General features: G+C 47.6%; 1 protein-coding gene across 3 annotated transcripts in view; it reads right to left on the minus strand.

The window, feature by feature from the left end:
- prkg1 (protein kinase cGMP-dependent 1) overlaps positions 1-27,225 on the minus strand; it is a 445,216-nt gene that overhangs the window by 226,546 nt on the left and 191,445 nt on the right. For all 3 annotated transcript variants that reach the window (XM_033034352.1, XM_033034353.1, XM_033034354.1), the window contains exon 3: positions 8,978-9,091. In XM_033034352.1, coding sequence (XP_032890243.1) covers positions 8,978-9,091 — 114 coding nt within the window. The remainder of the gene's footprint in view (positions 1-8,977; positions 9,092-27,225) is intronic.

Here is a 27,225-nt window from a genome sequence, read left to right on the forward strand (position 1 = left end):
ACTGAGGTGAGAAAAAACTTTTTCACCCAGAGAGTTGTGAATTTATGGAATTCCCTGCCACAGAGGGCAGAGGAGGCCAAGTCACTGGATGGATTTAAGAGAGAGTTAGATAGAGCTCTAGGGGGCTAGTGGAGTCAAGGGATATGGGGAGAAGGCAGGCACGGGTTATTGATAGGGGATGATCAGCCATGATCACAATGAATGGCGGTGCTGGCTCGAAGGGCCGAATGGCCTACTCCTGCACCTATTTTCTATGTTTCTATGTTTCTATGTCGACCTGATGTCGGCAAAGGGCCTCTGTGTTGCAAAGGGCCTGTTTTCATACTGTGTGACTCAGTGACTATCCATTCTAATTCCATGTGTGCTAATCCAAGTCATAGGTCTGCAAAGACCGCTCCCTCCGCAACTCCCTCGTCAATTCTTCCCTTCCCTCCCGCACCACCCCCTCCCCGGGCACTTTCCGTTGCAACCGCAAGAAATGCAACACCTGTCCCTTCACCTCCCCCCTCGACTCCATTCAAGGTCCCAAGCAGTCGTTCCAGGTGCGACAAAGGTTCACCTGTATCTCCTCCAACCTCATCTACTGCATCCGCTGCTCAAGATGTCAGCTAATTTACATCGGTGAGACCAAGCGTAGGTTGGGTGACCGTTTCGCCGAACACCTCCGCTCAGTCCGCCTTAACCTACCTGACCTCCCGGTGGCTCAGCACTTCAACTCCCCCTCCCATTCCCAATCCGACCTCTCTGTCCTGGGTCTCCTCCATTGCCAGAGTGAGCAACAGCGGAAATTGGAGGAACAGCACCTCATATTCCGTCTGGGGTCCTTGCGCCCTTATGGCATCAACATTGAATTCCCCCAATTTGGCTAGCCTGTGCTGTCCCCTCCCCTTCCTTCACCCTCTAGCTGTCTCCTCCCACCCTCCCATCCGCCCGCCCTCGGGCTCCTCCTCCCTTTTTCCTTCTTTCTTTCCCCACCCCCCATCAGTCTGAAGAAGGGTTTCGGCCCGAAACGTCGCCTATTTCCTTCGCTCCATAGATGCTGCTGCACCCGCTGAGTTCCTCCAGCAATTTTGTGTACCCAAGTCATAGGTCTACTACTTTTCAAAGGCCTTTTGACAATCCCCTGCTGCCAATTCTTGTTTGCTGTTATTTCATCAAAGAATGTAAAAGGTCCCTTTTGAAATCTGTGCTGTGCTCGATTATAATTTCAGCTTTAAGCCTTTTTTTTTGTATTACTATAAGCACGCTAATCTTTTTCAACAACTGATTTTAAACTATAGTGCCTTGGTCTTTCTCTTTCACTTAAATATTACATAGCTTTTAGCTTGCAGCCAATATTAGTTTAGTTTAGTGGAAAGACAATACATGATTACAATCGAGCCATTCACAGTGCATAATAAGGTGATAAGGGAATAACGTTTAGTGCAAGGTAAAGCCAGTAAAGTCTGATCAGTCTGAAGAAGGGTTTCGGCCCGAAACGTTGCCTATTTCCTTCGCTCCATAGATGCTGCCGCACCCGCTGAGTTTCTCCAGCACTTTTGTCTACCAAAGTCCGATCAAAGATAGTCCGAGGGTTACCAATGAGATTCAGGACTGCTCTCTCTGGTTGTGGTAGGATGATTCAGTTTCCTGACAACAGCTGGGAAGAAACTGTCCCTGAATCTGGAGGTGTGCGTTTTCACACTTCTGTACCTCTTGCCCGATGGGAGAGGGGAGAAGAGGGAGTGGCCAGGGTGCGACACGTCCTTGATTATGCTGCTGGCCTTGCCGAGGCAGCACGACGTATAAATGGAGTCATTCGGAAGGGAGGTTGGTTTGTGTGATGATCTGGGCTGCGTCCACAATTCGCTGCAATTTCATGAGGACTTAGATGGAGCGTTTCCAAACCGAGCCACAATTCATCCCAATAAAATGCTTTCTATGGCGGATCTCACAATCACAATAATACTTTATTAGCCAAGTATGTTTTGCAACATACGAGGAATTTCATTTGCCAAGTCTGTCATACAATAAAAATCAACAGAATGCAAATAACACATTTTAACATGAACATCCACCAGAGTGACTCCTCCACATTCCTCACTGTGATGGAAGTTGAAAAAAAAATGGAGAATATCTCTGCACTATCCACATAAGTATAGTCAGTGTTATGCGAATGAAAGGTAACTTCTGCTATCTCCTCCCTAACTCAGACAGCGAGGCCTACAAGCAGTAAAATTTAATCAGGAGGAAAGTCAAACTTGCCGGAGAACTAGGATGGGGGAGGTATGGAGAGAGGGGGAAAGCAAGGGTTACTTGAAATTAGAGAAGTCAATATTCATACCGCTGGGGTGTAAGCTGCCAAAGTGAAATATGAGGTGCTATTCCACCAATATGCATTGGGCCTCACTCTGAAAGTGGAGGAGGCCCGGGACAGACAATACAACACTCTAATGCCCCTGTCCCACTTAGAAAACCTGAACGGAAACCTCTGGAGACTTTGCGCCCCACCCAAGGTTTCCATGCGGTTCCCGGAGGTTGCAGGTGGTTGCCGGAGGTTACAGGTAGTGGAAGCAGGTAGGGAGACTGACAAAAACCTCCGGGAACCGCACGGAAACCTTGGGTGGGGCGCAAAGTCTCCAGAGGTTTCCATTCAGGTTTCCTAAGTGGGACAGGGGCATTAATATATCAATGAAAAAAATGTTCACAATAATTCTTTGAAGCATCAATTGTTCATAAAAAGCAAGAACATAGAGGCTGAAAATAATTAGTTGTCCATTCAATGAATATACTGGTGCCTTGTGCCAATTAGAATTAGAGGAACAGGTGCCAACTGCAATAAAACAGGGACATGAATTTGTATCATGTGTAGATAATGAATGAAGTGATATGAAGAACGAACTGATAAATAAATATTAAAACATCGCACAAAATAACATCTGTGGGGTGGAGATAACTGTATTCATTACCGATAGCATAAAGTAGCAGTAGATGGAAAGATGTATTTAACCTTGAGATGCTAAGAGAGAGACAGATGTCCCCTTCCCAGTTCTCCCACCAGTTTTGCTGTCTTCGACTACATTCTACCTTTGTCCCGCCCACTCCCCTGACAGTCTGAGGAAGGGTCTCGACCCGAAACGCCGCTCATTTCTTCTCTCCAGAGATTCTGCCTGTCCCGCTGAGTTACGCCAGTATTTTGGGTCTACCTTTGCTTCAGATAATAATTTAGTTTCGAGATACAGCGCGGAAACAGGCCCTTCAGTCCACCGAGTCTGCACCGACCAGCGATCCCCGCACATTAACACAAGCCTGCACACACTAGGGACAATTTACACTGAGACCAAGTATACAAACCCGAGCCAATTAACCTCCCGAGCTGTACGTCTTTGGAGTGAGGGAGGAAACCGAAGAGCTCGGAAAAAACCCACGCAGGTCACGGGGAGAACGTACAAACTTCCGTGCAGACAGCACCCATTGTCAGGATCGAACCCAGATCTCCGGCGCTGTAAGCGCTGGAAGGCAGCATCTTTACCGCTGCGCCACCATGCTGCCCGGTGAAAAGATATTAGCGAAAGGGGATAAATAAAAAGATAAATGTATTTAAGATTCAAATGCAGAGGTAACGGATAGGGGCGGCACAGTCGCACAGAGTTGCTGCCATGCAGCGCCAAACACCCGGGTTCGATCCTGACTACGGGTGTTGTCTAAACGGAGTTTGTACGTTCTCCCTATGACCGCGTGGGTCTTCTCCGGGGTGCTCCGGCTTCCTCCCGCTTTCCAATGACATGTGGATTTGTAGGCAGGAAGAATGGCCCATTCTACATTTTCTTTGAACTGTGTCTGCTTTGATCTCTCACATTCACACTTCACCCTTCCACATCTCTGTGTCTCCCACTCCCCTGACTCTCAGTCTGAAGAAGGGTCTCGACTTGAAAAATGACACCTATTCCTTCCCTCCAGAGATGCTGCCCGTCCCGCTGAGTTACTCCAGCATTTTGTGTCTATCTTCAGAATAAACCAGCATCTGCAGGTTTTGTGGGGTTTTTTTCAGCTGTTGCAGACCACAGCATCTGCAGTCTCTGGTGTCTCCTTCTTAATGGGAATGATGCTGTTTTATATCGAGCTGCACCAAATGTTTCTGGAGATAAGCTCTCAGCTGCTTTCTCTTCAGCAACAAAGGAAATGTAAGCAGTAATGGAGGAGACGCTCAGTTGAAGCAAAGAGGTTGACAGCGGAGGCTCGACAGCACAGTGCTGTCAGTCCCATCCCACCGCACAGCAGCGTCTCACACTGCCAAAGCCACTCATGCTTTGATAATGATTGAAAGAACAAAGATCTTGCACTCACCTCGTGAATTTAAGGACTTCAAAACAACTTAAACCATGGCGCAGCGGCAGTGTTGCTGTGTTCCTGGGCTGCCCCAGATTATTGTTCAAAAAACCCAACAATTTGAAGAAGGGTCTCGACCCGAAACGTCACCCATTCCTTCTCTCCAGAGACGCTGCCTGTCCCGCTGAGTTACTCCAGCTTTTTGTGCCTATCTTCGGTTTAAACCAGCATCTGCAGTTCCTTCCGACACAATTTGTTCATTTGTTTTGTTTAGCGATACAGCACGGAAACAGGCCCCTTCTGCCCACCGAGGCCACTCTGACCAGCATTCCCCGCACATTGATACGAGCCTACACACACACTAGGGACAATTTACACTTCTACCAAGTGCACAAACCCAAGTCTTAAGGGGTTGGACAGGCTAGATGCAGGAAGATTGTTCCCGATGTTGGGGAAGTCCAGAACAAGGGGCCACAGTTTAAGGATAAGGGGGAAATGTTTTAGGACCGAGATGAGAAAAACAATTTTCACACAGAGAGTGGTGAATCTGTGGAATTCTCTGCCACAGAAGGTAGTTGAGGCCAGTTCATTGACTATATTTAAGAGGGAGTTAGATGTGGCCCTTGTGGCTAAAGAGATCAGGGGGTATGGAGATAAGGCAGGTACAGGATACCGAGTTGGATGATCAGCCATGATCATATTGAATGGCGGTGCAGGCTCGAAGGGCCAAATGGCCTACTCCTGCACCTATTTTCTATGTTTCTGTGTTTCTAAGCCAATTAACCTACAAACCTGCACGTCTTTGGAGTGTGGGAGGAGACTGAAAATCTCAGAGAGAACGCACGCAGGTCACGGGGAGAACGTACAAACTCTGTACAGACAGCACCCGCAGTCGGGATCGAACCCGGGTCTACGTCGCTGCAAGCGCTGTGAGGCGGCAACTCTACCGATGCGCCCCAGTAGCCGCCCTTCCCCCCCTCCCCCCCCCACCTCACCTTAAACCTATGTCCTCTGGTTCTCGATTCCCCTACTCTGGGTAAAAGGGTGCATCTCCCCTATCTAGTCCTCTCACGATCATTGTAGGCATAAATGAAATGGTACTTTCATGCCAACATTATAGTGTTCCAAAGGAACGGCAGGAATGTAAACTTTTGTCGGTGTTTGACTGTGACTGTCTGCATTTGTAGCTGTGTCTGAGCGTGTTTAAATAATTTGCCATTAATCCTGCAGAAATCCTTATATCCAATCATGATGCAAATGGGTGTTGGCTCATCTTGTATAATTCAAAACCTATACACGTTACAACAGAATTAAAGGGAGTTGCAATTAAAACTAGACTATGACGGAGATCTCTTAATGGACACTTGCGACTTTCGACTTAACTTTAGACATCAGAGTTTTACAGATATACAGCGTGGAAACAGGCCCTTTGGCCCACTGAGTCCGTGTACTATCCTACACACTAGGGACTATTTACAATTTTACCAAAGCTAACTAACTTACAAACCTATACGTCTTTGGAGTGTGGGTGGAGATCGGAGCACTTGGAGAAAACCAATGTGGTCACAAGGGGAACGTATAATCTCCCGTACAGACAAGCACCCGTAGTCAGGATCGAACACGGGTCTCTGGGGCGATAAGGCAGCAGCTCTGCCGTTGCGCCACTGTGTCGCGCAAACCTTATCAGTAATACTGTTTATAACATGTTGAAAATCCAGCGGCAACCAGAACAAGGTACGACTCTTTGGGCGACTACTCATGACCATACAGGCTTAACCCCGCGACATGTCGCCGGGGTGTCGCCTGTATGGTCGTGAGTAGTCTCCTCAGTCGCCCAAAGAGTGGTAACGTATTTCTGGTCGCCGCTGAATTTTCAACGTTAACCTGCAACGACCTATGACGGGTGCCGGCAGTCGCCAAAAAAGTCGCGTAAGTGAGACAGGCCCTTGATGGCACCTTTAGAAAGGAGATGAGCGGGAATTTCTTCAGTGGGAGGGTGGTGAATCTGTGGAATTCATTGCTATAGACGGCTGTGGAGGCCAAGTCATTGGGTATTTTTAAAGTGTAGATTGACAAATTTATGATTACATAAAAACATAGAAACATAGAAAACAGGTGCAGGAGGAGGCCATTCGGCCCTTCGAGCCTGCACCGCCATTCATTGTGATCATGGGAGATCGTCCCCTATCAATAACCCGTGCCTGCCTTCTCCCCATATCCCTTGACTCCACTAGCCCCAAGAGCTCTATCTAACTCTTAAATCCATCCAGTGACTTGGTCTCCACTGCCCTTTGTGGCAGGGAATTCCATAAATTCACAACTCCCTGGGTGAAAATTTTTTTCTCACCTCAGTCTTAAATGACTGCCCTTTATACTAAGACTGTGGCCCCTGGTTCTGGACTCGCCCAACATTGGGAACATTTTTCCTGCATCTAGCTTGTCCAGTCCTTTTATAATTTTATATGTTTCTATAAGAGACCCCCTCATCCTTCTAAACTCCAGTGAATACAAGCCTAGTCTTTTCAATCTTTCCTCATATGACAGTCCCGCCATCCCAGGGATCAATCTCATGAACCTACGCTGCACTGCCTCAATTACAAGGATGTCCTTCCTCAAATTGGGAGACCAAAACTGTACACAATACTCCAGATGTGGTCTCACCGGAGCCCTATACAACTACAGAAGAACCTCTTTACTCCTATACTGAAATCCTCTTGTTATGAACTGAAATCCTCTTGTTGTGATTAGTACGGGAGTCAAAGGTTACAGGGAGAAGGCAGGAGAATAGGGTTGAGAGGGAAAAATAGATCAGCCATGATTGAATGGCTGAGTAGACTCGATGGGCCAAATGGCCTAATTCTGCTCCTATGACATGAACATATTAAAAGTAATCTTCACTGGCTGTTTTAGCAGAGGTAAATTTGCTTGTGCAGACTTCACTTTGAGATATGGAATTAAATTTGTCCCCACAGAATGTACGCAAAAAAGTAGTAAATAAATAAATAAATAAATAAATAAATGGACACAAAGACTTTTAACTTTAACTCCGCTCAGTTCGCATTAACCAACCTGATCTCCCGGTGGCTCAGCACTTCAACTCCCCCTCCCATTCCGAATCCGACCTTTCTGTCCTGGGCCTCTTCCATGGCCAGAGTGAGTCCCACCGCAAATTGGAGGAGCAGCACCTCGTATTTCGCTTGGGTAGTTTACACCCCAGCGGTATGAACATTGACTTCTCCAATTTCTGGTTTCTCCCTCCTTCCCCTCCCCTTCCCAGCTCTCCCACAGCCCACTGTCTCCGCCTTTTCCTTTCTTCTTTCCGCCCCCCCCACACCCAATCCCCACGTCTAAAGGAGGGTCTCGACCCGAAACGTCACCTATGAGTTCCACAGATTAACTACCCTCTGACGAAAGAAGTTCCTCCTCACCTCCTTTCTAAAAGAGCGCACTTTAATCGTTGGGCGACAAAAGGTTATTTGAATTTGAAGGTGGAAAATCCGAGCATTCCCTTCCTCTCAAACAAGTACCAGAAAGTGAATTAATAAAAATGACAAACTGTGTTCATCAGATCCAGCGAAGCTAATCAAAAAATACATTTGCCATATAAAACAGGATCCGTTCAACGTCAGTGATTTGGAGAACATTGTATTACATTCAGATTTGAGAATGCATCAAAGATAGACACAAAACCCGGGAGTAACTCAGCGGGTCAGGCAGCATCTCTGGAGGAAAGGAATAGGTGACATTTCGGGTTGAGACCCTTCTTCAGACTGATGTAAGGGGAGATGGAGACACTCAGTCTGAAGAAGGGTCTCGATCCGAAACGTCACCCATTCCTTCTCTCCAGAGATGCTGCCTGTCCTGCTGAGTTACTCCAGCTTTTTGTGTCTATCCAAGAATTGTGAAGGGAAAATAGACACAAAAAGCTGGAGTAAATTAGCGGGTGAGGCAGCATCCCTGGAGAGAAGGAATGAGTGACGTTTTGAGACCCTTCTCGACCTGAAACGTCACCCGTTCCTTCTCTCCAGAGGTGCTATCTGGCCCGCTGAGTTATTCCAGCCTTTTTGTTGTCTGCCTTTGGATTAAACCAGCATCTGCAGTTCTTCCTACACATTGAGAGTACACTGCTTGGTTGTCCTCGGTCACAGAGCAAAGGATTACAATTCAAGGGTCGGCACCCTTGTTCTGCATAGGGCCAGGACGCATGTCTGTGAGCGGATGGCGGGCCACGTCTATCACGTGTACACATGGATCCTGCCCCGGATGGCCGGCATCAAATCACGTGTTGACAGAAGGTAGACAAAAATGCTGGAGAAACTCAGCGGGTGAGGCAGCCTCATACAATCCTTGCATGTCTCACCCGCTGAGCTTCTCCAGTACTTTAGTCTACCGTCGATTTTTTTCCAGCATCTGCAGTTCTTTCTTAAGCGTGTTCCCAGAAGGTGCGCGGCAGTGCCGGCGGCTATGCGCAGGATACGGTACAGCCAGAACGCGGCACTAGGCGCTCAGCGGACCGGATGATTATGGGGGGAAAAAAATCCACCTGCGGGCCGGATGATTTCGTGTTGCGGGCCGCATTCGGCCCGGGGGCCGTAAGTTGCCGAATCCTGGATTACATGCACAGTTACATCACGTAGCAACACATACATGACTGTGAAATGCAGCTTACTTTTTACTGTGGCAGTTCGGGTGCAGTTGTACAGGATAGCGAGCTCTCCAAACACCTTGCCCGGTCCCATGGTGCATAACTTGACATCTTCTTTCGTCACTTCAACTTTACCCTCTAGAGAGAGAAAAAACAAACACTCTTATTTAAAGTCTGAAGAAGGGTCGCCACCCAAGATGCTGCCAAGACGGTGGCCATGGTGGCACAGAGGCAGATTTGCTGCCTAATGCCCCTGTCCCACTTAGGAAACCTAAACGGAAACCTCTGGAGACTTTGCGCCCCACCCAAGGTTTCCGTGCGGCTCCCGGAGGTTGCAGGTGGTTGCCAGGGGTTGCGGGTAGTGGAAGCAGGTAGGGAGACTGACAAAAACCTCCGGGAACCGCACGGAAACCTTGGGTGGGGCCCAAAGTCTCCAGAGGTTTCTGTTCAGGTTTCCTAAGTGGGACAGGGGCATTTACAGCGCTTGCAGCGCTGGAGACCCGGGTTCGATTCCGACTACGGGTGTTGGCTGTACAGAGTTTGTTCCTTCTCCCCGTGACCTGCGTGGGTTTTCTCCAAGATCTTCGGCTTCCTCCCACACTTCAAGGACGTACAGGTATGTAGGTTAACTGACCTGGTGTATATGTAAATTGTCCCTTGTGCGTGTAGGATAGTTTTAGTGTGCGGGGATCGCTGGTCGGTGCGGGCTCAGTGGTCAGAAGCAAAGATCCTATAGCGGAGCTCTGCTATAAGATCTTTGGTCAGAAGGGCCTGTTTCCCTGCTGTATCTCAAAACTAAATTAAACCAAACTAAATTATCCATGTTCGCCAGAAATATTGCCTGTTCCGCTGAGTTACTCCCGCACTTTGACGGCACTGGGCCTGTATTCGCTGGAGTTTAGAAGAATGAGGGGGGGAACTCATTGAAACTGACCAAATAGTGAAAGGCTTGGATAGAGTGGATGTGGAGAGGATGTTTCCACTAGTGGGAGAGTCTACGACTGGAGGTCATAGCCTCAGCATGAAAGGTCGTTCATTTAGGAAGGAGGTGGGGAGAAATTCCAAGGCCAAAACAATGGATATTTTTGGCATAGATACAGTACTTAGTTAGTACAGGTGTCAGAGGTTACGGGGAGAAGGCGGGAAAATGGTGTTAGGAGGGAGATATTGATCATCCATGATTGAATGGCAGGATAGACTTGATGGGCCAGATGGCCTAATTCTGCTCCTATCACTTATGACCTTATCACCTTTGTGCTATTTTGTGTAAACCAACGTCTGCCGTTCCTTGTGTCGACACGCATTTTTATTTCCTGCTTACGCTCAATTTGGTTCAAGTATTTCTTATGGCACGGTGGCACAGCGGTAGAGTTGCTGCCTCGCTGTGCCAGAGACACGGGTTCGATCCTGATTACGGGTGGGTGCTGTCTGTACGGAGTTTGCACGTTCTCCTCGTAATGTCTCGGAAGCGTTAAGAGGGGTACATGAATAGGATAGGATCAGAGGGACGTGGGCCAAATGCAGGCGGGACCAGTGTAGATGGGGCATGTTGTTTAGCATGGACAAGTCAGGCCAAAGGGCCTGTTTCCTCGCTGTTTGTGTCTTGAACTCCATGAGACAATAGACAATAGGTGCAGGAGTAGGCCATTTGGCCCTTCGAGCCAGCACCGCCATTCAATGTGATCATGGCTGATCGTCCCCAATCAGTATGTGGGCGGCGCGACTGACGTTGCAGCGACCTCTACAGTCCGTCTGTCTTTTTTTTTTGGTCCCGTTGAGTGTATAGTTTGTAGTGGTTTTTCTCCCGCCCGAATTGCAGGGTTGAAAATGACCTGGAGCGTGGCCTTACATCGCCCGGCACGGCTTTAACGGCCCCGGGACTTGCTAGCGCCCGCCAGGGGCTCCAACGTCAAGACCCGGAGCGCGGCCTTGCATCACCCGGCGCGGCCTTAATAGCCGCGGGACTTATCATTGCCCACCGGGGGCTTTGACTGTAACATCGGGAGAAGAATGGAGAGCAGGGGAGAGACAAGACTTTGCCTTCCATCACAGTGAGGAGGAGATTCACTGTGGTGAATGTTTGTGTAAATTGTGTTGGTTGTGTGTCTTGGTTCTTTTCTTGGTGTTTGACTGCAGAAACCAAATTTCGTTTGAACTTCATTTGAGGTTCAAATGACAATAAACGGTATTGTATTGTATTGTACCCCGTTCCTGCCTTCTCCCCCATATCCCCCGACTCCGCTGTCTTTAAGAGCCCTATCTAGCTCTCTCTCTCGAAAGTATCCAGAGAACCGGCCTCCACCGCCCTCCGAGGCAGAGAATTCCACAGACTCACCACTCTCTGTGAGAATAAGAGAGGTTTAACTCCTCCCTTCTAACTCGGAATAAATCAACATTGAACATGGCAGGCACTTGAAACGAGAAGGTGTAAATACGACTGGCACTCTGCATGTGCGACACGCTCAAGTGGGATTGATTTTATTAAAAATATACAATGCACAATCAATTTTTCAGGGACTGTGTGTTGACAACAGATAAAAGGCCTTCAATGGCAAAGGTTGTTCCTACATAACCCAATGCAATAACAAGTATCATTCCCGCTGTCTCTTTGTAAAATGGAACGTATTCTGATGACCCTGCATCTTGCCGATAGCAGACACATTAAACAAAGCTATAATTACGATCACAAAAGCATCGCTATTTAATTAGACACAGACACTGGTGAGAAATCAATGTGAATTGCACCCATCTTTCTCTCGTATAAACGAGTCCTTCATGAAGATTCATTCCCCCGTCCCTTTTTCTCCAGAGATGCTCCAACTAATGTTTGCAGTAGGAAGAATAACTTTTAACACTGAACTTAGCATTTGACTTTAAGACCGGCACGTGTTAAGGTGGCACGGCGGCGCAGCGGTAGAGCTGCTGCCTTACGGGCCTGTCCCACTTACGCCACTTTTTCGGCGACTGCCGGTACCCGCCATAGCTCGTTACAGGTCTCGTCAACATGTTGAAAATCCAGCGGCGACCAGAACAAGGTACGACTCTTTGGGAGATTACTCACGACCATACAGTCTTCACCCAGCGACGTGTCGCCTGTATGGTCGTGAGTAGTCTCCTCAGTCGCCCAAAGAGTCGTAGCGTCTTTCTGGTCGCTGCTGAATTTTCAACATGTTGAACATTTTCGGCGACCTGTAATGACCTATGAAGGGAGCTGGCGGTCGGCGAAAAAGTCGCACAACTGGGACAGGCCCATTACAGCGCCAGAGGCCCGGGTTCGATCCTGACTTCGGATGCTTGTCTGTACGGAGTTTGTACGTTCTCCCCGTGACCAGCGTGAGTTTTCACCGACTGCTCTACAAGCGGGGCACATAAATATCCCTCCTTCCTCGCCTCCATCCAGGGACCCCAGCAGTCCTTCCAGGTGAGACATAGGTTCACGGGCACCTCCTCTAACCTCATCTACTGTATCCGGTGTTCCCCCTGCGGCCTCCTGTACTTCGGCAAAACCAACCGTAGACTTGGAGACCACTTCGCCGAACACTCGCGCTCAATCCGACAAGGCCTGCTGCATCACCCGGTTGCCAAACATTTCAACTCCCCAACCCCACACTGACCTTTCTGCCCAGGGCCTCCTCCTTTGCCAGTGAGGCCACATGCAAAATGGAGGAACGGGACCTCATATTCTGTTTTGGTAGCTCACAACCCTACGGTATGAACATTGAAGTCTCCAATTTTAGATAGAAACATAGAAACATAGAAATTAGGTGCAGGAGTAGGCCATTCGGCCCTTCGAGCCTGCACCGCCATTCAATATGATCATGGCTGATCATCCAACTCAGTATCCCGTACCTGCCTTCTCTCCATACCCTCTGATCCCCTTAGCCACAAGGGCCACATCTAACTCCCTCTTAAATATAGCCAATGAACTGGCCTCGACTACCCTCTGTGGCAGGGAGTTCCAGAGATTCACCACTCTCTGTGTGAAAAAAGTTCTTCTCATCTCGGTTTTAAAGGATTTCCCCCTTATCCTTAAGCTGTGACCCCTTGTCCTGGACTTCCCCAACATCGGGAGCAATCTTCCTGCATCTAGCCTGTCCAACCCCTTAAGAATTTTGTAAGTTTCTATAAGATCCCCTCTCAATCTCCTAAATTCTAGAGAGTATAAACCAAGTCTATCCAGTCTTTCTTCATAAGACAGTCCTGACATCCCAGGAATCAGTCTGGTGAACCTTCTCTGCACTCCCTCTATGGCAATAATGTCCTTCCTCAGATAAATCTCTAACAACCCCCCCTCCCTGCCCTTAGTAACACACTTTTTCAAATAAAATACTTCTGGTCAAGCTGTAGCGAATTTAATTAATGGTGCACAAAGCATCTGAGATTTGCAAGAACCAGGTTGATAATCTCAATGGAATTTCTCCAGCTCTTTGCCTCCCAATTATTAGTGAGTCAATGTTTGCAGAAAATTTGTTGTAAACAGAACGAGGCATCTGGATTTGCATTTTAATTATCCAGAAATGTATTTCTCACAAGGCAAATGAAGATATGAAGGGCCTGTCCCACTTAGGCAACTTTTTAGGGGAGTACAGGAGACTCTGCGCTCGCCACATGGTCGCCACATGTTCGCTGGTGGTCTCTGATGAGTCTCCTTCATGGTAGCAAGGAGTTCCCGCTTTCTGGGAACTAGTCGCGGCCTCAGTATGGTCGCCGCAAATTTTTCAACATGTTGAAAAGTTTTCTGCGACCTAAAATTGGTCGCCATGGAGAAAATCGATACTTTTGTAGTTGTAGGTGCAGTTGTAGTGGGGTCGCCCTGTCGTTGTAGGTAGTCGAGGTAGTTGTAGGTAGTTTTAGTTAATCTCCTTTGCTGACCGGTCATTTTCATTGACTCATTGGGAAAAAAAACGTTAGCACGGGTTTTCAGAACCAAGGATAACCGACCGGTAATGTTAAATGTCCGCCAAACTTCACAGCTGTGTATCCCTGGCTTATTAAAAGTTGTCTGACTTCTTAATAGTTTCTCCACTCCTTCTCCCCTCTTGTCCCCCCCTTCTCCCCTCCCTCCCCCTCTTTAAAAGGACTTACCGTACTCTGTGCTAGCCGTCTTAACCTTCCTGTTCATCGCGGTGTGTGTCTGTATCACCTTGGCTTTGCACCGTGCAAATTTCAGACAGCGCTCCCTCCCTGACCCCCGCCTTTGCGATGTGTTTGTGTGTGTGTGTGTGTGTGTGTGTGTGTGTGTGTGTGTGTGTGTGTGTGTGTGCGTGCGTGCGTGCGTGCGTGCGTGTGTGTGTGTGTGTGCATGTGTGCGTGCGTGCTCCACTCTGACAGTCGCCGTTCCAGTTCCCGGTTTTTCAGGCGAGTGCCGCGAACTTGACAGTCGCCCGCAGTCCGCTGAAAAGTCGCCTAAGTGGAACAGGCCCTTGAGGCTTCTTAATGCAGACTAGAATGGACCGACACAACCCCACGTCTTTAGGATGCGGGAGGAATCCGGAGCATCCGGAGAAAACCCATGTGCTCACAGGGTGAACGTGCAAACTCCACAAAGGCAGCATTCGAGGTCGGAGTCTCTGGTGCTGTGAGGCAACAGCTCTACTGCGCCGCCTGCCAGTGGCCAAAGATGGCGACATCAGGGGATATATAAAAGTCGACCACATTAGTGTGGAATTGAAGAGATAAATTTAGAGCCGGCAGCAGACGGCAAGGAGATATATTTCCCTTTTATCTGTCTCCCGAAGTTATCAAACAAAGTTCATCTTCGGCTCCTGAAGCGCGATAAATCGTTACTTTCCCGACAAGCCCAGTGTCTCATAAATGAGTAATAAAAAGAGAAAGCATTTAAAGTCTGCGTTGGGCATGTTGGGGAAAGTAAATCCTCTCAGTCTGTTGTAGAAACAAATAAACTGCAGGTACACAAAAATGCTGGAGAAACTCAGCGGGTGCAGCAGCATCTATGGAGCGAAGGAAATAGGCAACGTTTCGGGCCGAAACGTTGCCTATTTCCTCCGCTCCATAGATGCTGCTGCACCCGCTGAGTTTCTCCAGCATTTTTGTGTACCTTCGATTTTCCAGCTTCTGCAGTTCCTTCTTAAACAAAGAACTGCTGGAACTGGTTCGTACCAAAGACAGACACAAATTGCTGGGGTAGCTCAGCTGGTCGGGCTCTCCCTTGACTAAATAAATTCCTCCTCATCTTCTTTCTAACGCTACCTCATTTCATTCTGAGGCCTAGACTCTGGTCCTAGACTCTCCCACTTGTGGAAACATCCTCTCCCGCCCTGTTTTGTTCTGGCCTTCTCTATCTTTCAGTCTCTGGAAGGGTTCCGACCCGAAATGTCACCTATTCCTTTTCTCTAGAGATGCTGCCTGAGCCGCTGAGTTACTCCCAGCATTTTGTGTCTGGCTTCGACTTTTCACAACATTACTAGTTCTAGTTTCTGGCTAACACTTAGGCTGACACTCTTTCAGTTTACACCAGCACTCTCTCTGGAAGCCATCGTCACTAACTGCAATGATCATTTATAACTAAGCAGTGAGTAAAACCCCTGTATACAGGGCGAGTGCACAACAATGTTCTGGCACATAGAGGCAGCAAACACAAACTGAGGCAGGATTTGCTCCATCCACCTAGCAGTCACTCTGTGAAGCAACAAACTTGGTCCTATGTTCCCGATGCGAACTTGATCTCAGAAGTTGGCTATGGGAATGGATCTGCCTCACAGCGCCAGAGAGCAGGCTTCGATGCTGGTTTAAACCGAAGATAGACGCAACAAGCTGGTGTAACTCAGTGGGACAGGCAGCATCTCTGGAGATAAGGAATGGGTGATGTTTTGGGTCGAGACCCTTTTTCAGACTGAAGAAGCTTGCAAACAGGCCCTTCAGACTGAAGAAGGATCTCGACCCTAAACATCACCCATTCCTTCTCTCCAGAGATGCTGCCTGTCCCGCTGAGTTACACCAGCTTGTTGTGTCTATTTAAGAATTTTATTGTTCAGTTCCGGTAGATACGACAATAAATACTCTTAACTCTTATGCATGATGCACACCAAGCAAATATAAATGTATACTTGTATAAAAGTATAAATGTAAATAAATAGTACAAATTCTATTCTCCGACCAGTCTGCCTGTCCTCTTGATTAAATGTTACATTGTATGCCTCATTGTCACCTTCCTCTCTGCTAGCTGATCTATTCTACATTTTCATAGAGATACAGCGTGGAAATAGGCCCCTCAGCCCAACTTGCCCACACCGGCCAACATGTCTCAGTTACACTAGTCCACCTGCCCGCGTTTGACCCATATCCCTCCAAACCTGTCCTATCCATGTACCTGAGGTACACAAAATTGCTGGGGAAACTCAGCGGGTGCAGCAACATCTAATTATCCATGTACCTGTCTGTTTCTTAAATGTTGGGGTAGTCCCAGCTTCAACTACCTCCTCTAGCAGGTTGTTCCATACACCCACCACCACCGTTTGTGTGGAATAGGTATCTCTCAAATTCCTATTAAATCTTTTCTTCTTCACCTTAAACCTATGTGCTCTGGTCCTCGATTCCCCTACTCTGGGCAAGAGACTGTGCATCTACCTGACCTATTCCCCTCATGATTTTATACACCTCTATAAGATCACCCCCTTATCCTCCTGCACTCCAAGGAATAGAATCCCAGTTTGCTCAAAATCTCCCTTTAGTTCAGACCCTCTATAATAGTAATAATAATGGATGGGATTTATATAGCGCCTTTCTAGAATACTCAAGGCGCTTTACATCGCTTTACCCTCTAGTCCTGGCAACATCCAGGTAAATCTTCTCTGTACCCTTTCCAGCTTGACAACATCTTACCTATAACATGGTGCCCAGAACTGTATCTCCACATCTCTAATCCCTAAAATAATTTTGAATGATATAATTAGGGGAATTCTACATGAAATGAAAATATAATCTCAGTGATATTATTCTGAAGTTGATACAAAAACGTTAGGTATTCTTCAAAGATGGAAGAGACCCGGCCTAAAATGTCACCTATCCATGTTCTCCAGAGATGCTGGCTGACCCGCTGAGTTACTCCAGCACCTAGTGTCCTTTTTTAAACAAAGGTATTCACTATTTTCACAGTACAAGTAGGAATGACCTACTTCCCTCGGGAAATTGGTGCAGTACAAAGATCATATAGTTAAAATTACTTCCAAAAATGTCTGTCGAAAATATTGTTTTGGTTCCTTAATCGCGTTAAGTGTCATATTTTGCACTGTTGACAGGTTGTTTTTATAATGGATTCTAAAGTATTCCCATGTCCTTTGGTTACTAAATATAGGATTGGCTAAACAATATGTCCTATAAGTTATGCAAACATTGGCAATTTCCCAGAACTTATCCATAGGATGAAATGGGACACTATTGCAAAGCATTATGAAGGTATCTATGGGAAGAACTACCTTTGGGTGGCACAGTGGCGCAGTGGTAGAGTTTATGCTGTACAGCGCCAGAGACTCAGGTTCGATCCTTACTACGGGTGTATCTGTATGGAGTTTCTACTTTCTTTCTGTGAGCTGGGGATATGGGGAGAAAGCAGGAACGGGGAACAGATTTTGGATGATCAGCCAAGATCATATTGAACGGCGGTGCTGGCTCGAAGGGTCGAATGGCCTACTCCTGCACCTATTGTCTATGTTTCTATTACAAAGGTTTACTCCGGGTGCTCTGGTTAACTCCCACACTCCAAAGACGTGCAGGTTTGTAGGTTGTGTCGGAAAGAACTGCAGATGCTGGTTTAAATTGAAGGTAAACACAAAATGCCGGAGTAACTCAGACTGAAGAAGGGTCTCGACCCGAAACATCACCGATCCCTTCTCTCCGGAGATGCGGCCTGTCCCGCTGAGTTACTCCAGCATTTTGTGTCTCCCCTGGTTTGTAGGTTAATTGACTTCAGTAAAAAATTGTAAATATGTCCTTAGTGTATATGATAGTGTTAGTGTACTGGGTGATTGCTGCACTACATCTCCAAGTCCAAACTTAGTCTAAAGTCTAAAGTTTAAATTGGCGGGGCACCTTAAAGCAGGAGTCTACCGAAAATTGAATTTTGTTTGAAAATGTGTTACATATGTCCCAAAGAGTATTTGTAGGAGACACCTTTTGGAAGTCTAGATACTTTTGTGATGTTGGAATAGCAACAACTGATTAATCAACTGCAAAAAGCACAATTTAACATCGGATTTTGAATGATCTGGATTATGATGTAAATTTCATCAAAGTATTTTTGTGGTCTTGAGATGCCAACATTGCACTTTAGTTTAGTTTAGTTTAGTTTATAGACACAGCGCGGAAACAGGCTCTTCGGGCCACCGAGTTCACACCGACCTGCGATCCCCACACACTAACACTATCATACACACACGAGGGACAATTTTTACATTTACACCAAGCCAATTAACCTACAAACCAGTACGCCTTTGGAGTGTGTGAGGAAATCTCGGAGCAAAAACCCACGTGGTCACGGGGAGAACGTACAAACTCCGTACAGACAGCGCCCGTAGTCGGGATCGAACCCGGGTCTCCGGCCCTGCAAGCACTGTAAGGCAGCGACTCTACCGCTGTGCCACCAGGGCCGCCTCTTTATTGCCATTAGAATATTGAACATAAGAAAGCACAGCACAGCAACAAGCCCTTCAGCCCGCAATGTCTGTGCCGAACAAGATGCCAAGATAATTAATCTCATCGGCCTGTACATGATATACGGCCCTCCATTCCCTGCATAGCCAAGTGCCTATTTAAAATCCTCTGAGATTCCCCTATTGTACCTGCCTCCCCAGCCACCCCTGGCAGCTCGTTCCAGGCCCTGTCTGTAGAAACATAGAAACACAGAAAATAGATGCAGGAGGTGGCCATTTGGCCCTGCAAGCCAGCACCGCCATTCATTGTGATCATGGCTGATCGTCCCCAATCAATGACACGTACCTGCCTTCTCCCCATATCCCTTCATTCCGCTAGCCCCTAGAGCTCTATCTAACTCTCTTTTAAATTCATCCAGTGAATTGGCCTCCACTGCCCTCTGTGGCAGAGAATTCCACAAATTCACAACTCTCTGGGTGAAAACGTTTTTTCTCTTCTCAGTTTTAAATGCCCCCCTTTATTCTTAAGAGTGTGGCCCCTGGTTCTGGACTCCCCCAACATTGGGAAATTTTTTCCTGCATCTAGCGTGTCCAGTCCTTTTATACTGTAAGGGTTAAACAGACTGTGAGCTGAAACTGGAGTCGTCAGCTGAATTAGCATCACGGCATTTTGAACCCTGCTTTGGAAAACAAGTAGATGTTTTTCGAAGAATGCTTGGGCTAATTCAAAGGGACCAGTAGATCATGAGGCCACCCATGGGGTCACTGAGATAAGCTTTGCTTTCCCAGAGACATCCGTGTGTCTGGTAGAACTCATGCCATTATGGTACCAAGGAGGATGGCTGCTAGCTTGACACATAATCACCTGTTGTTGTGCTTAGAGATAACATTATTTTATAAATGCATGCTTCCACCAAGAGAGCACCAGCTTCATCTTCGGGGAGAGGAAAGAGCTTCGCCAATTAAAGAAAGAGAGAGGAGGAGGAGCTTGGCCTGTGGTGTGTGCCGGTCCCAGCCAGCGCAGACAGGGGACATAGAAACATAGAAAAATAGGCGCAGGAATAGGCCATTCGGCCCTTCGAGCCAGCACCGTCATTCAATATGATCATGGTTGATCATCTACAATCAGTACCCCGTTCCTGCTTTTTCCCCACATCCCTTGATTCTTTTAGCCCTAAGCTAAATCTAATGGGCCTGTCCCACTTACACAACTTTTTCGGCGACTCCCGTCATGGGTCGTTACAGGTCGCCGAAAATTTTGAACTTGTTGAAAATCCAGCGGCGACCAGAACAAGGTACGACTCTTTAGGCGACTACTGACGACCACACAGGCTTCATGTACCCCGCGACATGTCGCCAGGGTGTCGCCTGTATGGTCGTGAGTAGTCTCCTCAGTCGCCCAGAGAGTCGTAGCGTCTTTCTGGTCGCCGCTGAATTTTCAACATTCAGAATTTTCGCCAACCTGCAACGACTTATGACGGGCGCCGGCAGTTGCCGAAAAAGTTGCGTAAGTGGGACAGGCCCGTACCTCTCTCTTGAAAAGATCCAGTGAATTGGCCTCCGCTGCCTTCTGTGACAGAGGATTCCACAGATTCACAACTCTCGGGGTGAAAACGTTTTTCCTCATCTCAGTCCTAAATGGTCTCGCCTTGCAGTTAATATCCCCTAAACCAGGCAGCATTTGGTAAACCTTTCTGCACCCTCCCAATAAACCTCCCGATCCTTCCTGTAATGGAGTGACAGGAGCTTTAGTTTATTATTTAGTTTAGATTATTATGGTCACGTGGACCGAGGTACAGTGAAAAGCTTTTGATTTGTTTGCCATCCAGTTAAAGCAACCACTACACGTGATTACAATCAAGCCTTCTACAGCCTACAGATACAAGATAAAGGGAATAACATTTAGTGCAAAGATATAACATTGAAGTTGGATTAAAGATATTTCATTGGGTCTCCAATGAGGTAGATGGGAGGTCAGGACCTCATTCTATCTGGTGAGAGGACCGTTCAGTTACATGATAACAGCTGGGAAGAAACTGTCCCTGAATCTGGAGGTGTGCGTTTTCACACCGCTGTGCCTCTTGCCAGATGGGAGAGGAGAGAAGAGGGAGTGACTGAGGTGAGACTGGTCCGTGATTATGCTGGCAACCTTGCCACAGAAGCGTGAAGTGTAGATGGAGTCAATGGAAGGGAGGTTGGTTTGTGTGATGGTCCAGGCTGCTCTCTGCAATTACTTGCGGTCTTGGATGGAGCTGTTCCCAAACCTTGTTGTGATACATCCTGATATAATGCTTTGTACGGCGCATCTGTAGAAGTTGGGGAGTTGTTGAGAGTTGCCGAACTTCCTAAGTCTTTTTCCAAAAAAACCTATTGCACGCAATACTCCAAACATTGTCTTCTGAGTCCCATAATAAAAGGTAAAATGAGCTGCAGAATTAATTTCCCTATCTAATGGGGAATAGAGTCCCAGCCTGCTCAACCTCTCCCTACAGCTCAGACTATCGAGTCCTGGCAACCTCTTTGGAAATCTTCTCTGCACCCTTTCCAACTTAACAACATCATTCTTGTGATGTGTTTTCAAACTTCTGTACCTCTTGCCCGATGGGAGAGGGGAGAAGAGGGAATGAGCGAGGTGAGGCTGGTGCTTGATTATGCTGCTGGCCTTGTTGAGGCTGAGTGAAATGTAGATTCAGTCAATGGAAGGGAGGTTGGTTTGTGTGATGGTCTGGGCTGCGTCCACGACTCTTTGCAATTGCACCCAATGCTCCAAACATCGTCGTCTGAGTCCCATAATGATTGGGTACAGTGAGATGCAGAATTAATTTCCCAGTCTAATATCTGCTCCATTTACTCTGGCTTTGGAGAAGTTTGTTGAAGTGTCAAAATAATGAATGCAGCGTTTCTGTTGATAAATCATGTCCCCAGCCTCTGTCCCTGCTGAAGTGTTCTGGTTTATTTCACTCCCATTCCCTTTTGCTTTAAAGAGGACTATGAAAGTGAGAACTAAAGGGCGGTGCAGCGGTAGAGTTGCTGCCTTACAGCGCCAGAGACCCGGGTTCGATCCCGACTACGGGTGCCGTCTGTACGGAGTTTAGTACTTTCTCCCTGTGACCTTCGTGGGGTTTTCCCGGGTGCTCCGGTTTCCTCCCACACTCCAAAGACGTGCAGGTTTATAGGTTAAATGTCTTCGGTGAAAATTGTCCCTAGTGTGTGTGTGTGTGTGGGATAGCGTGATTGTGCGGGGATCGCCGGTCGGCGCGGACTCGGTGGGACAAAGGGCATGTTTCCATGCTCTATCCCTAAACTAAACTAAAACAGCATCGGAGACAAATCATCGGTGGAGCGCAAAAATATCAATAGGAAATGCAAAGCAAATGACAGCAAAGGGATTCGTCTCGGAGAAGTATTTATACCAATTTGTATAACATGACCTGACAGTTATTTACACCAACTGAGTCTGAAAGAAATTCCTGTCTTTCTGCAAGAGCCAAACAAAGTGAGACAGCTTTTGCATTATATTGTGAACTCTCAAAGGGTGCACACGCATTCTGCTGGAGTCTGCGGAGATGACTCATACCAAGAGCGTCTGATGTTTGATTTTCTGCCTCCAAATTATGTGTTTCAGTTCGCTTCCATCCCTCCCCAAGGTCTGGGAGCCAGGGGGGGGAGTCTCACATTTCGGATGTGCTAATGTTGCCAATTCTCTAACTGGCAGCGCAGCGGCAGAGATGCTGCCTCACAGCGCCTGAGACCCGGCTTCGATCCTGCCTGTCTACATGGGGTTTGTACGTTTCTTCCCGTGACCCGCGCGGGGTTTCCCCGGGCGCTCCAGTTTCCTCCCACATCCCAGAGACGTGCAGCCTTGCAGGTTTAATTGTTCCCCAGTGTGTAGGATAGTGCTATATTCGGGATCGCTGGTCGGGATCGAACCCGGGCCTCCGGCGTCGCAAGGCAGCAACTCTACCGCTGCTCCACCGTGCCGTCCTTCCAGGTACAGAACCATTTAGTGCGGCTCCGGTGGCGCAGTGGCAGAGTTGCTGCTTTACAGCGGCAGAGCCCTGCGTCCCGGGTTCGATCCTGACTACGGGTGCTGCCTGTGTGGAGTTTGTATGTTCTCCCCGTGGGCTTTCTTCGAGATCTTCGGTTTCCTCCCACACTCTAAAGACGTACAGGTTTGTAGGTTAATTGGAATTGGCTTGGCATTAATGTAAATTGTCCCAAGTGTGTGTAGATAGTGTTAATGTGCGGGGATCGCTGGTCGGTGCGGGCTCGGTGGGCCGAAGGGCCTGTTTCCGCGCTAAAATTAACTTGCACTGCTTCCAACTTGGCGTATTACATTTGCTGCTCATACTGTCTTGCAGTCTTTTCTACACTGGCAAAAAAAACTAATCCAGATTGGATGACAAGCAAAAGCAACTCTGAGCTTCAAATTGCCTGTCACTATGATTCTCCATCCCTCTCTGACCTTTCTGTCTTTTGCCTGCTGTGCCGTTTCAACGAAGCCTGATAAACTGAACCATTTTTCCACTTGACCACCAAAGACAGGTACAAAATGCTGGAGTCACTCAGAGGGACAGGCAGCATCTCTGGCGAGAAGGAATGGGTGACGTTTCGTGTCGAGACCCTTCTTCAGACTGAGTGTCATGGGAGAGGGAGACGCCGAGATATGGAAAGGTAAGGTGTGAAAAATGAGACATCAAAGTGGAAGAGGTTCAAGGAAAATGCAGAATAGATCGCTGTTAGCTGAGGGAAGGTGACAACGAGGCACGCGATGTAAAATCTAATCAGGAGGACAGTCAGACCTGTCAAAGAACTAGGATGGGGGAGGGATGGAGATACACTGGCCCTCTGGACTTAATATGGCATTCTACAATTTCAGGTTCCATGTTTTTCACAGATATCTCCAGAAATTTCACTTTCAATTCGTTCTTTTGTTTTCTTTCCCTATTTGCCCAATGGCAATTAAAATAATGGTTACCGTGGCAACGTGTCAAAGATATGCCCTTAGTTCTCTCAAACCCTTTCTCTTCCAACATCTTTGAGTCATGGAGCGGGTTTGAAAAACTTAAAAATCAATCTTACATTTTTCTTAAAGATACTGTAGATATTGTACCACCCAATTATCATCATTAATGAGGTCACAGTGTCATTGAGAGTCATAGAGTGATACAGTGTGGAAACAGGCCCTTCGGCCCAGCTTGCCCACACTGGCCAACATGTCCCAGCTACACTAGTCCCATCTGCCTGCATTTGGTCCATATCCCTCCAAACCTGCCTTATCCATGCACCTGTCTAACTACTTCTTAAATGTTGGGATAATCCCGGCCTCAACTACCTCCTCTGGCAGCATGTTCCATTCATCCACCACCCTTTGTGTGAAAATGTTACCCCTCAGATTCCAATTAAATCTTTTCCTCTTCACCTTAAACCTATGTCCTCTGGTCCTCGATTCACCTACTCTGGGCAAGAGACTCTACCCGATCTATTCCTCTCAAGATCTTATACACCTCTATAAGATCACCCCACATCTTCCTGCGCTCCATGGAATAATAATAATAATAATGGATGGGATTTATATAGCGCCTTTCTAATACTCAAGGCGCTTTACATCGCATTATTCATTCACTCCTCAGTCACACTCAGTGGTGGTAAGCTACTTCTGTAGCCACAGCTGCCCTGGGGCAGACTGACGGAAGCGTGGCTGCCAATCTGCGCCTACGGCCCCTCCGACCACCACCAATCACTCACACACATTCACACACATTCACACACAGGCAAAGGTGGGTGAAGTGTCTTGCCCAAGGACACAACGACAGTATGCACTCCAAGCGGGATTCGAACCGGCTACCTTCCGGTTGCCAACCGAACACTTAGCCCATTGTGCCATCTGTCGTCCCAAATATAGGCCTAGCCCACTCAGCCTTCAGACTGAAGAAGGGTCACAACTTGAAACATCATCCATTCCTTCTCTCCAGAGATGCTGCCTGTCCCGCTGAGTTACTCCAGCGTTTGTGTCAATACTTGTTATGTTCACTATCAATCTATCAACCAATCAATTATTCAAAAATGTCAACATCAAGGGCACTTTCTACAGCACTTTCAGCGCCAGAGACCCGGGTTCGATCCCGACTACAGGTCCTGTCTGTACAGAGTTCGTACGTTCTCCCCGCGACCCGCGTGGGTTTTCTAAGATCGTCGGTTTCCTCCCACACCAACATGTAAGACATACAGGTTTGCAGGCTACTTGGCTTGGTATAAATGTAAATTGTCCCTAGTGTGTGTAGGATAGTGTTAATGTGCGGGGATCGCTGGTCGGTGCACACTCGGTGGGCCGAAGGGCCTGTTTCCGCTCTGTATCTCTAAACTAAAACTAAACTCCTACTCTCTGCCTTTATGGACAAAGCCCAGGATCCGAGTTGTTTTACTAACTGTAGTTTGAACATGCCCTATCGCTGTCCAAGATTGAAATACGGATACAGCCAGATCCTTGATCCTCCCCGCATTTTAGAGCTGTGCCAGATGGCAGATTTTGTTTCTCCTTGTTCCTTGTGCCAAAATGTATCACTTTACACTCCGCTGAAGGAGTAATCTGTCACAGGCTGCTCCTTTTGGCCGCCTATCCTATATATCCTCTTACACCCATCGCAAGACGTTGTAAGGTGTCAGGGGCTATGGGGAGAAGGCAGGAGAATAGGGTTGAGAGGGAAAGATAGATCAGCCATGATTGAATGGGGGAATAGACACGATGGGCCGGATGGGCTAATTCTGCTCCTATAACTTATGAACTCCTCGCTGCTTCCTGCACCTCCAATTTTTTTGGCATCTGCAAGCTCTGAACTTGGAAACATAGAAAATAGGTGCAGGAGTAGGCCATTCGGCCCTTCGATCCAGCACCCGCCATTCAATATGATCATGGCTGATCGTCCAGAATCAGTACCCCGTTCCTGCTTTCTCCTCATATCACTTGATTCCGTTAGCACGAAGCTTGATCCAACTCTCTCTTGAATACATCTTGCACAGGCCAATAGTTTGTCAATTATATGAAATTATGTTCATATCATTAGAGTCATAGACTCATACAGCATGGAATCAGAACCATTGGCCCAATCTGCCCATGCTGACCAAGATGCCCCATCTACACTAGTTCCACCTGCCTCTGTTTGGCTCATACCCCTCTAAACTATCCATGTTTAGTTTATAGTTTAGTTAGGAGATACAGCGCGGAAACAGGCCCTTCGGCCCACATGATCCGCACTGACCAGCGATTCCTGCACATTATCCTACACACACCGGGGACAATTTTTACATTTACCAAGCCAATTAACCTATGTACCTGTACGTCTTTGGAGTGCGGGAAGAAACCAAAGATCTCGGTGAAAACCTCTCGCAGGTTACGGGGAGAACGTATAAACTCAGTACAGACACGCACTCGTAGTCGGGATCGAACCCGGGCCGCCGCCGGCGCTGCAAGCTCTGTAAGGCAGCAACACTCCCGCTGCACCACCGTGCTCATCCAATTCCAAGATAACAGATTCAGATTCAATCTTTATTGTCATTGTGCAGTGGACAGTACAGAGACAACGAAATGCAGTGCTTCAAACCCCAATGGGCATCACCATTGGTGGCAAAACTCTGGTCTGGAAAGCAAGTGTTCCTGACCCAATGCCCGTCCAGTTCATTCCTCCCACCGATGCTGCCTGACCCACGGAGTTCCTTCAGCACTTTAACCAAATTCATGTTTGGGATGGAACATGTAGGAAGGAACTGTAGATGCTGGTTTAAACTGAAGATAGACACAATATGCTGGCGTGGGACAGGCAGCATCTAAGGAGAGAAGGAATGGATGACGTTTCGGGTCAACACCCTTCTTCAGACACGTCTCGACCCGAGACATCACCCAATCCTTCTCTCCAGGGATGATGCCTGAGTTACTCCACCTTTTGTGTCAATCTTCTGTTGGAGGGAATTGCAGATGCTGGTTTATACCGGTTAGATGCAAAGTACTCAAAGGATGGGTGACGTTTAGGATCAGAAATCTTCTTCAGACTGAAAGTAGAGTGGAGTGGAGGGGAGGTGGCAAACTGGAGGCCAGAACAAACCAGGGCTGGCAACAGATGAACAAGGAATGGGTGGAGCCCACAATGGCCCATTGTTGGCTGGGGAAGAGGGGATAACAAAGGGATTAACCAAATACCCAGCAAAGAGAGTTGCCAGCAAAAGGTGAGAAGATGCAGAGAGATAGTGCGGAAACAGGCCCTTCGGCCCATTGACTCCATGCCGACCAGTGATCCTTGCACTCTAATGCTATCCTACACGCACGAGGGACAATTTACAATTGTACCAAGCCAATTAACCTACAAACCTGCACGTCTTTGGAGTGCGGGAGGAAACCGGAGATCCAGGAGAAAACCAACATAGGTCACGGGGAGAACGTACAAACTCCGTACAGACAGCACCCGTTGTCGGGATCGAACCCGGGTCTCCGGCGCTGTAAGGAGCTAGAAACTCTGCCGCTGTGTCACCAGTTTGTAACCAAATAGACCGGTAAGCAAAACAAAAGTGAGATTGGGACAGTTAGAATAGATTTATATTGAGATAGTTTCAACAGGGATATTTGATGCAGTGAAAACGAATGTACAAGAACAGCACAGGCTTTATTGAATT

Source organism: Amblyraja radiata, chromosome 15, assembly GCF_010909765.2.
Source record: "Amblyraja radiata isolate CabotCenter1 chromosome 15, sAmbRad1.1.pri, whole genome shotgun sequence".
NCBI lineage: Eukaryota > Metazoa > Chordata > Chondrichthyes > Rajiformes > Rajidae > Amblyraja > Amblyraja radiata.